Here is a 12,579-nt window from a genome sequence, read left to right as displayed (position 1 = left end):
GGAAGGACTTGGCGCTCTGGCTGTCACCGCCGCATCTTCCCCTTTGCCTTCTTCCTCGCAGGGAAGGAGGCCTCTTTCCTCGAGTCTCACTCTCGGCGGTCTCTGGCTAGCAGCCGAAGGAAGAGCCCATTTCCCCGTCTTCATAAGAGGAACGGAGATGGAGAGAATTTTGTAAGTGAGAGAGGTCCCGAGTCTTGCCTCCTGGGGGCGGACAAGCAGAGAAGATCCCTCTTTCCCTGGGACGTAGTAGTTTGGCTGTATTTACCTCGTCCCTGCTCTTTTGGGGGAGCGGGTGTGTTTCCACACGCACCCCCGCGTAGACTGATGTCCTTCGGGAAGGGGAATTGATTTCCCGGTGCCTTAGGAGGGTTGGGATAGTTGAGAAGTTTCCAAAGTTCGGGGTGGGGTGGGGGGAATTGCTCCCTGGGCCTAAGCTTCCTCCCGCGGGGGCTGGGCAGCCTTCTACTGCTTGGAGCAATTGAGGGTGAGGTAGCGGCTGCTTACTTCCGCCGCCGAAGAAACTCAGAAGCTCAGCGGGAGACGTAACTCCAGGGGGAAATATCAAGCCTTTCCAATTGCTCCTTCCACATGTAAACCCATTTTGCTATGTTTTCCTCATGCACAGGTTCTTTCCCCCTCACTTTCTTCCTCCCTAATTCTGAAAGTCTGGACAAGCAGCTGCCTAGCTGGGGATCAGTGTTACAAGCTACCCTAAAGACATTTATCACAGATATGCTATGAACTCTGCGCAATGCTATACATACAAGTATCTCTCTTCATAGAAGATGTGATTACAATGTAAAGAGGATGAAGCCAGTCTTAGTACTGGCTTATCATCTCCCCTCCATACACATGCTTGCCTTCTGGAGGTTGTGCTAACTTTACACCAGGGAAGATTGAAAAGTGTTAAAGGGATTTTTTTTTAAAGTTTAAAATTGCAGTTGCAAGTTCAATATTCACTAGAGGACATCCGCAAACAAGCTATGGCTCTGCTGGCCTGGGTGTCATCTATAGTTTTCTATCACTCTCTAGGTCTTTTTTCCACCTTCGCTTTAGCTTCCTTTTTACTTAAACATGTATTACTGCATTAGAAAGCCAGGTTGAAAGCACAAGGACAACAGAGGAAAAGCTATATGAATATACTTTGCTTCATTACAATAAAGTACACTCAGCATTCCAGGTGAGGTAGCTACTCAGGGATTTAGTTTTATCAAAAGATTCCTGCCCCCTTTTATTTTTACTCCTTCTGTGGCCTGGCTGATGTGGAGATTGCCCCCTCTTATTTGGTTCCTGGAGATTACTGGCTCTGGGACAGAAATTGGGCTGCTGAAAGCTTCTTTCACTGGGTCAATTTCTCTTTTGAATCAGGCAGCTTAAGGCCCCTCAACAAACACATTTGCAGAGTGCTTCTATGTTCTGCCTGACACCCCCCGCCCCTATCTATCTGTGTGCCTCTCACTGATCCTAGTCCTCAGAGTGACTAGGTATGTCCTTTCTCTGGCACCTTTGTAGCCTCCCTTTGGCAGTGATGTGGACCCTACTGTGCGTTCCCCGTCACTGAGGGATGTATCTTATCAGACTCAACTTGGAGTCCTGAACACTGTTAACTGCAGAGTAAAATGGAGGGTTATCTGGTACTCATTGATAGGATGGTGGCCTCTGCTTTCTGGTCCCCCTTCCTTGAAGGATCCCCTCAGAGCAGGCAGGGGAAGGGATTGTTTCTTGAGGACCCTAGGGGCATTGGTGGTTAAGCTTGGAGGCTTGGGAAGTTTTCAGCAGGCCCAGTTTCCATAGTGCATTTAAATTCAGTAGAGATAGAGACGGTCCAGCTCCCCCTTCTCCTCCCTACAAACCTATAATCCTTCAAGTCTCAGCACCAAGATGCCCCTACCCCCCTTGCGCACCTACTATGTGCCAGGAACTCTGGTAGATGTTGTGGGAATCCTGATGGATTGGACAGATCTCCTCAGGAGTGTCTGGGAAGAGACGACATTAATTATGGTAGCAGAGAGAAAGCGATCAGCCTGTTAGTGGTCTGGATTAAATGGTATGAGAGGTGGGAGGTTTTGTGCGTAAGAGATAAAGCAGTGTTTGAGGACAGTGACCATGTACTGGCTGGCCTGGAACACAGTCTTTCATCTAGTTTAGGAATCAGGAAGTGGCTCCCATTTTCCTGCTCTGCCAAGAGTACAAAGCATAACTCTTGCCCGTCTCCATTCCATTCAACATGGGCATGTGTACTTTTCCATCACTGACCCCATGAGCTTCCTAAATCAAAGGGCCAAGCAAGGCCGGCAGAAAGGGGACCTGGATTTCTGGCAGAGAATTTCCCCGAAGGAGTCCTTAGCAGATTTGGCTGCAGTCAGGGAGTTCCTTTGAGGGCAATGAAACAGAAGTTCACCATGTGCTTATTAGAGGTTACAACCTGCTAAAAAATGATGGGGCACATTACCCAGAAACATCTAGCTATTTCCTTTGCCAGCCACAAGCATATATGCCGAAGGTCTGAGGTAATAACCATTTCTCCCTCCTTCCTTCCTTCCTCCCTTCCTTCCTTTCTCCCTTAATTTCCTCCATCTCCCTCGACATACAGCAGGGGCAGAAGTAGGGGTTTGTTCAAGCCCCACATTTTAATCCAAAGGATGAGGAAGGGAGACACCCTACAGCAAATAAACAACTAATCAGACTTTGTTGCTTGGCTGTTACTCTAAAGAAAAATTACTTTGGGGGAGGAGGGGTTGGGGGTCGAATCTGAGTCCATTTTAAAACGCATCCTGACACAGCTCCAGTGAGAGCGTTCACTCCACCGTTTACATATCCTGAGGATTACTCGAGAGAAGTGAACCTATGAGATCAGTGCCTCTCACGCCTGCGGCTTCGAGGCTAGTCGCCAAGCGAGAAGGGTTTCAGAGGCCAGACTAGGACACAGCCCGGTCTCCCACACCCTGGGGACCCACAGCGCCTCGCTTGCCGGGGCCCAGGGTCCACCCACCCCTTCCGCCGTGAAGTCAGTACCCTCCGCGAGTTCCCAGCCCCGACCTCCAGCACCCATTTTCCACCCCACCACCCCCTCCTCAAAGCGAAGAGGTGGGCACCTGGGACGCGCGTCCTGCTTTTTCTGCCCGGGCTCTCCCGTCTCCTCGACACTTTTGCCCCCGACGTCCCAGAACAGCGGAGCAGGACGCAGCACGGGCCCTGGGAGGGCGCAGCCTGTGCGCCTCGAGCGCGCTCGGGGCGCTGCGAGGATGCTAAACGGATCGCAACAGCCAGAATGCAGACCCCAGCTCAAATCCCTGAGAAGAATAGCCCCCTCTCTTTCCTGCCGTACCCCTTCTCCTGCCCGACTCTGTCCTGCTCAGCCCCGCTTCTCCCCAGCTCAGACGCCAGAGATCAGCGATCCTTTACTCGCCACTTTGCGAGGAACTTTGGCCGGCTCCCCTGCGCCGCGGGGAGAGGGATGTTAATGAGGGAGCGTGGCCCAGCACAGCGAGCCAGCAGGCTCCTGAGCCGTGATTGGCTGCAGAGAGGCGGAAGAATGACGTTATGCAAATTAAGGGGCGGACCTGCGAGGCGTGGGCCCCGCCTCCTCCCTTTGGGGTTAGTGTGCTTGTGTTTAGCTCTGGGGAGAGTCAAACTGGATTCCATAGGGAAAGCCTGCAAATCACTTCTATTTTAGCAAGGAGAAAACAGAATCTCCAGCAGGGTCCACCCCTCTCTCTTTCTCCCTCTCCTCTCCTCTCCTTCTCTCTCTGTCTGTCTCTCTCTCTCTCTCCCTCCCCCCCCTTCCTCTTTCCCTCTCTCTCCCCCCTCCCCCCCACCCCAGTCTCCCTCTCTGGTGTTTCTGTCTACGGCAACCAGCGTCCTCCTCATCTATACGCACTGAAGGAAAGAAACATCTTTGGTTGGGAGAGAAGGAGGAAAAAAAAAAGGGAGAGAGGAAAAAAACTTGCCTGGTTGTGGAAAATGACACTTGAAGTAGCAAAGCCGGCAGCGCGAGTTGAGTCTATTGTTTCTTAAATTGCCATCAGGGCTTTTTTTTTTCTTTTTTTTTTTTTTTTCTTCCTGCTTCTTCAAGTGAAGGGTACCTCTGCAAAAGGAAACTCCAGCCCCTCCTGCCCTCCACCGGCCTGTGATCATTACAAAAAAAAAAAAAAAAAAAAAGCAAAAAAAAAAAAAAAAGCACCCAAACCAAAATTAACCGACCAAACAACCCCCAACAGCCAAGCATACATCTCAATTTTTTTTTTTTTTAAATTTTGGTCTTTTCGTTGGATTTTCCCTTTTTTTCTCTCCTTTTTTTTCTGGGTTATCGCTCCGTTTTGAGCGACGGTTTACATTTTTTAAAAATTTGCTTTCCAGCCCGCCTTGATCTTCTAGTGCGAGTTCATCGTCTCAAAAAAAAAAAAAAATCTCTGGCTGGCGTTTTTCTTTCCTTTTTTTTTTTTTTTTTTTTTTTTTTTTTTAATATTTTCAAGGGGGAGGAGATTTTCCACAAGAAAAGGTTGTTTTCATGTTTGGGATTCAGGAAAGCATCCAACGGAGTGGAAGCAGCATGAAGGAAGAGCCGCTGGGCAGCGGCATGAACGCGGTGCGGTCGTGGATGCAGGGCGCCGGGGTGCTGGACGCCAACACGGCGGCGCAGAGGTGGGTACCGCTCGGGGACCGCGATCGGGGAGGCGAGCCGCGAGCAAAGGAGCCGAGAGTCGCTGGCGGCGGCCGCTGCCGCCGGGCCTGCCCGCGCTCGCGCCTTCGCCCTCGGCTCTGCTCGCCTCCGAGGCTCCGCGCGCCCCGGCCGTGCTGCCTGGGTTGCTGGCGCCGGGAGAGTCGGGAGCTCCCTGCGAGCAGTCCACGCTTTCCCCGCACTTTCCCCTGCCTTGTCTGTGGCTGTTTTCATTTTGTTTTAAGCCAGAAGAGGCGAGAGGCGTCTCACCAGCATGATGTTGGCTATCTGTATTTTTATGACTGCTCTTTCTTTTCTGGCCGGCTGGTTTTTTTCTTTCCTTTTCGTCTTTCTTTCTTTCTATCTTTCTCTTCCCTTCTTTCTTCTCTTTCCTTTCTCCTTCTTTTCTTTCCTTCATTCTTCCTTTCCTTCCTCCTTCATTTTTCTTCTTTTTTCCCCTCCTTTTTAAACTTTGTTCTCCTTCTTTTCTTCCCTCCCTCTCTTTCGTCCTTTTTTCCTTCCTCCTTTCTTCCTTCTTTACATCCTTTCCTTTTCTCTTTTCCTTTCCCTCTTTCCCTCTCTTCCTTCTTTCCTCCCTTCCTTTCTTCACTCCTCCCTCCTTTCTCCTCTCCCTCCTTCCCTTACCTCCTTTTCTTTCTCCATTTTGCCACAGAATCTTCTCTTATTTCTATCTGGTTCTCCCTCCCTCCCTCTCTAGCTTTCAGTTTTTCTTGGTCAACCCCTGCGAGCAGCAACTCCCAACTTTAATTCTGACATCTCCTAAAAGTCTTCCCTATCCTCTGTCACCATGGCCCGGTCTAGCTGCTCTCCCACTCGGCTCCAGGGATGCCAGACCGTGGCCTGGACGCACTGCTTTTGGAGATTGACTTGTGGGAACTTCCCTGGGCACCCTCAGCACTCTTTCCGGGGACTCCTGGTCCTCAGTGAGAAATGGCCTTTTTTTTTTTTAAGGCCGTTAGCTGGGCCTGGGGGAGTGGGAGATCTGACGCCCCAGGCCCTATCAAACCCAGAGAAGGCGGAAGGGGAAGAACGAAGATGACTAATTACATCATCCTCATTTTCTCCAGGCAGCGGACAAGTGTCCGTAACACTGTTTTCATCCCCACTGTGTGTAAGGATGGGGGTGGTAGTAGGTAGTGAGAGTGAGCTGGGTAACTGGGCTGGAAGTGAAAGTGTGTGTGTGTGTGTGTGTGTGTGTGTGTGTGTGTGTGTGTGAGCGCGCCCTGTGTTGGGCAGGTCGGGCTGTCAGTGGCCTCCCTGCTCCCTTGGCGTCCCAGCCTCTAGCACCACGGCGGGCGCGCTCAGCCGGCAACCCTCGCCCATAGGATTTCTGGAATGTGTGAGGATTTCTGCTGAACAGCAAAACTTTGTCAGGACAAATCTTTTAAAAACAGTCCCAGTTCCCTTTCCCACAGCGACCACCCGACAGTTCTGAGTTCCACCTTTAGATCCTCTTTCTCCAGATATTTTATTTGGGGGGGGGGCATGTGGCTTCCCGAGGCCGGGCACCCCCGACTGGCAGGGGCGCTTGAGGTTTCCTGGAGGATGGCTGCTGCAGCGAGAAGCTGACCATGTTCCCCATCCCTTCTCACCTGCCCAAGGACCTAAGACTGGAGATTCAAGGGGTTGGCGGGAACCAATTCCCATGCCCCCTCCCTCTAAGTTGTAAACGACCCGCTCTGTTCCGCGGGTTCACCTTCTCCACCGCCACTTTTCTTCCTCCCCACGCAGCGCGCGTCAGGTTGGAGTAAATGCTTACAGCGTTTTACCTCCTGCGCAAAACTAAACAAAACTTTCACAGAGCTTCTGAGAGTTCTGGGGGCGCGCCCTGTGCTCCGCTGGGAGGACAGGACACGCGAGCGTATGCAAGTTCCCGGGTCGGGTGGGCCCGGGGCGCCTGAATGGGCGTGTAGGGCGCCCCCGGGGCGTTTGGGGGGCAGAGGAGGCGAGTGCGTCAGGGGTGACGGGGGTGGCGGATCGGGGTCCCGCTTAGCCGTCTAACTCTGCGTCTTTGGTCGCAGCGGGGTGGGTCTGGCCCGGGCTCACTTTGAGAAGCAGCCGCCTTCCAATCTGCGGAAATCCAACTTCTTCCACTTCGTCCTGGCCCTCTACGACAGACAGGGCCAGCCCGTGGAGATCGAGAGGACAGCCTTTGTGGGGTTCGTGGAGAAGGAAAAAGTAAGTGGGCGCAGCGCCGCTGCCCTTCGCCCCGGGCTGGGAGCAGGCCCAGGCGCTTCGGGAGGCGAGCTCCTCCGCCAGTGCAAAGCATCCGCAACACATTCCTGCGCGGGGTCCCCCAGCCACTTCCCGTCCTGGGCGAACCCGGGCTCCTCGTCCGTGAGGTTCTGCTCCAAAAAAGTTCGCGCGGAGCCCCCAGAGTTGGAGAGCGGCGAGCCCGCCTTCGCACCCCAGGGTCCAGGGAGACGGGGAGGAACCGGTCCTCGACCGCGCGACCACGCGCGGCGCCTGCCTCTGCTGGCCCAGGCCCGCGTCCCGAGTCCCGAGGGGAAGGGGACCGCCTGTGCGCGCCCCACGCAATTTTCTGACTGGGAAGAGGGAGCAGTAAGGGTCGGGTAGGGGGTGCGGCAGAGGGATCCCCGTTGGCCGCACTTTCTGCTGCTCTCGAGCCTGCCCGGCTCCCCGGCCGGGGGCCGGATGGGGAAAGTGGCCTCGAAGTCGGTCCAGTGGCTTACGCCGACCTCTCTCCTGCGTCTCTTGTGTCTTTGCGTCCTGATGCAACCTAGGAAGCCAACAGCGAAAAGACCAATAACGGGATTCACTACCGGCTCCAGCTCCTCTACAGTAATGGTGAGGCTCACGTCGGGTCCGCGCCGGCACCCCGGGGCTCCGGGGGAGGGCAGGGGCCGTGGGGGACGAGAGCCCCAGCAAAACCCAGTCGGCCACCATCCTCGGCGTAAACCGGCCTCACCCGAGTTTCGCCTCAGAAGGTTGCGCCTCAGGAGGCCCCGAGTGGCCCGAGCACGGCCCTGTTGGGCCTGCGCGCACCTGGGGCCAGGTGTGGCGCCCCGGCCCTCGTTAGGCCGCCTTTTTCCCTCCCACCCCTTTCTAAGGCCGGGTGCCTCGGCTTAGCTCCGACTCCAGGCCCAAAGTCCCGTGGGCTCAGGGTGCTGAGCGACCTCGGCCTTGATGGCTCCCGCAGGGCGCACCCAGGGGCTCCTGCGGCTGGAAGGTGGCGCAGCCAGGTGGGGGTCCCGCGCCATTCCCCGCCGTGATGCCCGGGGCTGGCTCGCAGGAGCGCTGGGGCTAGGCCAGAGGCCCTTTCTGGACACTGGGGAAGGGGGTTCCTGGCTTTGCTGCTCTGGGACAATCGCAGTTCCATGAGCCTTGGAGCCCCATTCTTTGTTTTTTCCCCGCAGATCCTCTCTCACTTAATTCTCCTTCGTTTCCTTATCCCCTCCCCCGCTTCCCCAGGGATAAGGACGGAGCAGGATTTCTACGTGCGCCTCATTGACTCCATGACAAAACAAGTAAGTTTCTTAATTTCGCGCCGCAGGGGTGACTCTTGGGCTGTGAAATGTAGTTGCGTCAAGAAGCTGCCTACTCCATGGCGAGAGGGCTGGGACTCGAACTCTCAACACCAGGGCGGACCACCGGCCGCGCTCCCAGAGCCGCCTTCCAAGTGCCCACGCGCGCGCTTGCGCCCGCCGCGTGGAAAAGATGGCTCGACGGCTCCTTTCTTCTAAGAGAAACTCAGACCTTGGGAATTAAGACTACGGGGGGCTGAGTAGGGAGAATATGGGCTGAACTTACTTTGACCCGGCCAGGGAGACTCGGGGTGCAAAAGGTGCCTGGGGACTTTGGTGCACAGTGGGCCCAACTTGTGAAACCCAAACCACTGGGGCCTCCCCTGGGAGGCGGAGGGTAGAGGGAGTGGGTGGGGGCCAAAGCAGCTTTCCCAGGAATGGTGAGATGGACTGAGAGCCAGACATCCACCTCACAGATTTTCAAAAAGGAGGTGGTGGTGGTGGTGGTGGTGTTGGGAGAGGGAGCGACAATTGTTAGAGGATATTTTGCAAAAATCTTCCTGCTTTTGCCTCCAAGTTTGGCTACAGGCCAGGCAGCATGAGTGAGCTTGTGGTCTTAAAGGTATATAGACGGCATTTTCTTAAGCTCCCCAACACGCAGGAGTCAAGCAGTATACATTAAGGTTGAGTTATGTGTGGTTTAAAAGATACAATTATGAGCCCAGTCAGAAAAGAGGCCTGACGTTTTAATGAGGCATAGGAGTTTTTTTTTTTTTCTCTCTTTTACATTTTAGGGAAAAGTTTAGTTTGGAATTAAATAGTTGGTTAGGTAGTTGGAGGACATAGTTACAGAAAAAGGACAGATTTATTGGGTGGGGGAAAGAAATCAGAACAAAGAGAAAAGTTATTCACTTTGTATCAACAACTATTTTAAGCAAGAGGGTTAAGACTTATTTGCCTGATTGGGATTTTAAAATATTCCCTTTAAAACCAGGGAGATGATCTTCTTTCATAGATACTGGTTTGGAAGGTTTCAAATTAGGGTATATATGCATATTTAAAATTTGTTTTTAGGTAAGTCATGGCTTGAATATGTTGTATTAAATGCACATCAACCAGCTACTGGGAGTTTTAAAATCCATCAGCAAGATTGAATTTAATAACAGCTAATTTTGATTATTACTCTCATATCTTATTGTGAACAAAGTAAAAAACATGAGGGTATGATGTGTATTTTTTAAAATAATAAATACCTGTTGAAATCTATTTCAAGTATTTGCTTAAAATATTTGACTTTCGTGAAGATTTGTTTATTTCTTAGTTGATTGGTCAGAGTAAATCCAAAGTTATACTTTTAGTCTTGGTCTTTTTTTGTTTGTTTTACTGGTTTTAATTATTACATAGGATAATTCCCTTTCATTTGCACACCTTGTATTTTGCTAATTTTTTTTCCTGCCAATCAGAAACATAAAAGCCTGATTTCAGTAACATTCTTTTTTATGATATCAAAACAAAAATGTCTTAAGTGCAGTTTTGTTTTTAAAAAATTGTCTTTGATATCCTGGATATCCTTTCCTGCCATTCTCATCAAAGGAAAGAAAAGATGGGAGGGGAGGGGAAGGTATGAACTCTACTACATATGGCATGTGTATTTATTAGAATTTTTTTAAAAGATAAAGAAGTCCCCCAAAACCAGGATATAAGGCCTGTCTGCCTGTGTAACATTGGCCACTTAAACTTTAAATTATAGGCAGCACTATGAAAGGAACAGTTGTAAGGAGCACAAAATTAGGACATGTTTGAAGTGATTAACTTCTCTCAAAACTTTATTTTAGACCCCTTAAACAAAAAATGCCACCAGAATTGATTTTCCCATTATGAAATGAAGCCTACTTTACACACTCTCATGTGGTGGGAGAATCATCTTGATTTTTATAAAGCAATACATCAAATGTCATTTTACTAACAAGGTCATAGAGTTTAAGAAAAACTATAGCTTAAGGCATTCTTTGACCACTTGGTATCATAAATTTTACCCGCTGTGTGTGGGGGGATTAGAGCAAGATATAGTTTATTTTTAATAATAGCAAGTATGAGAAAGTCATTTGCCATAATGTGACATCTGAAAGTTAAAATTATAAATGTATGCAATTGTATATTTTGGTGGGGCGTGACCTGAGAAAAGGTTTAAATAATTCTCTGAATTTAGTCTAAAAATTTCAAGAGAAAGGGCTTCTTTTTGAGCATACCTGTTTGCTTTCATAATAATTGTCTAGTGCCTTCTCTGTAGCTTTCACTTTGAAAGGCAATCCTTGCCATTATCCCGTTGCTTGTTTGTTGATTATGTGCTGTAAGAGTTTGGGAAGTAGGTTAGCTTCTTGTGTACAGTTAATACAATAGTTTTCAAAAAAAGCTCATCAGTTTGAAGAAGCATAACTTTCTTAACTGTGACGTAATGGTTATATTTTAGCCTGGATGAGTAAAACAATAGATTCTCATTTAGCTGGAAATTATTCTATGATAATTACCAAGTCTGATTAAAAATTTCTTAAATGTTTGATATTAGTTAAATATGCCGTGACCCCTTCAAACCAAATTAAGGCTTGATAATAAGCTGACTGATTAAATAGTTACATTGTTTTCCCTTGTGAAATTCTAACAGATAGATTCAGGATTTTGATATTTAGAATGCAGACTGGAACAATTTCAGTGATGTGATAAGTTCTAGTAACATAAATTTCGGAGGGACTATCGAGCCACAGTTCAAGTGTCTTCTCTTAGCTGCTTGTTTATTGTAACGCTTTTCAGATCAGAGATGCAGTTTTATGTTTGTGATGTCATATCTTTGACTCACAAGTTGGGGTTAAAACTCAAAGGGAATCTTTGGCAAGCAAAATCCCAAACAAGCTGTGCACTCTATAGACTCATAGAATGTTCCTGATCTTGGGTGGAGTTAGAATCACTGAGATCAAACAGAAATGTACTCAACCAACCAAGCTGTATTGGTATGACACAGTATTTCACACCTTTTCAAAGTGTCTCATTACACTATATTAGGTAATGACTCTTAATTTTGGACTCTACCAGGAAAGCTAAAGCTTCAAGTGAATGTGTAAGGATCTGAGCCCCCCTTTTTCCTATGCCTCTCTGATGAAACACAAAGGATATAACGATATTTTAAAAATTCGTCCACCAAGTAGAAAATAAGAGGCTTGCTTTTGGGAAGGGTTGTTCAAAACCAAGTTTAGCTGCACTAAAAATAGGTTGTTTTTGTATCATTGCTGTTTTTGGTATTCCATTAGTGAGCATGCAAAAAGGCCTGTAGAATCCAGAAGTTTATGGCTGTTGTATCCAGAAACAGTATCTACTGCAGAGGCTCAAATGAACCCTGTGGGAAGGTCTGAGGTTTAATGTGCCTCATTTCAGATTTTCATGTAGTATTTGAAATATGATTACGTTCTGTGATTGCTTCACTGAGTTATTTATCTTGAAATAGGTAAAAAAAAAAAAAAAAGCCTTTCACTTATTTTCCCTCCTAACATCTTGCTTGAAAAAAAGTGACACTTTTATAATTCAAAGAAAGAGTACCAAATTCCATAAAGTTATCAAAAACAAAACACTCCCTGCCCCCAAACAAAAGCGTTTTTCTTTTTTCTTTTCTTTTTGGAAAGGAGAAAATAACACCCACATAATTCTTGTGTATATGGATTTGAAGGTAGATGATGTCCCAGCACTGTGGGGGTCCAAAGTACAATAATCAGAAATGCTGTCATATTTCTCTTCCCAGCTACTCTTTGTGTATTTGTTTTGATGTTCCCGGTACTTGAAGTTATTGATGCAAGTGCATTTTTTCCTATTGATTGTTTCATTATATCCTGCCACAGCTACACAGATTTGATTAACAACCCTTTCAGTTCATGTTTCTTCATTGGTAGATAAACACATTTTTAGTGTATCAATAAGTTCCAGAGGAATTCACTAGGCCAGCAGAGAGGTTCTTTCATATATTTGGGGAAACAAACAAAAAAGGGTAGGGTAAGATTGTAGTCAAGAGCCATATTTCAGCAGCTTTCTCTCTCCTTTGGTAACATGTCAAAAATGCAGGTGATTTAAATTTCCTTGCACATAGAGGAATGAAGAAGTTTGGAATTTTTATGCATGATCAGGACCTGTGTTTGGGAAAATGTAAACTCATCACAGTGGAAAATGTGTTGTTTGGAGTCTGGGGGTGAAAACAAAGCTGATGGTTTTGGAGAGATTGCCGGAGCCAGATGGCCTAGTACTTCCTCAGTCTGGCGGTCCAACTGCTCCCTCCTGGATAATATACAGCCATTTGTTCGGGGATATTTACGCTAGAGCTGTTTCCATGTGAATGTTTGAACAGCATTAAAAACGAACATATTAGTGGTGATG

The 12,579-nt window shown here is 48.5% G+C and overlaps 1 protein-coding gene across 8 annotated transcripts in view; it reads left to right on the top strand.

Annotated features, from left to right (window-relative positions):
* The window catches only part of EBF1 (EBF transcription factor 1), a 382,398-nt gene continuing 369,819 nt past the window's right edge, over positions 1–12,579 (top strand). For 6 of the 8 annotated variants that reach the window (XM_081034771.1, XM_081034774.1, XM_081034773.1 and 3 more), the window contains exons 1-4: positions 4,497–4,644; positions 6,703–6,859; positions 7,426–7,489; positions 8,114–8,169. In XM_081034771.1, coding sequence (XP_080890897.1) covers positions 4,511–4,644; positions 6,703–6,859; positions 7,426–7,489; positions 8,114–8,169 — 411 coding nt within the window. In that variant the 5' untranslated portion in view covers positions 4,497–4,510. Of the gene's footprint in view, positions 172–4,494; positions 4,645–6,702; positions 6,860–7,425; positions 7,490–8,113; positions 8,170–12,579 lie in introns of those variants that run through there. The other 2 variants (XM_081034775.1, XM_081034776.1) reach the window with 2 other exon arrangements.

Source organism: Rhinolophus hipposideros (genome assembly GCF_964194185.1).
Source record: "Rhinolophus hipposideros genome assembly, chromosome: 23".
NCBI classification, from domain to species: Eukaryota; Metazoa; Chordata; class Mammalia; order Chiroptera; family Rhinolophidae; genus Rhinolophus; species Rhinolophus hipposideros.
Note: the sequence above shows the minus strand (reverse complement) of the source record. Positions and strands in the feature narration are given on the sequence as shown.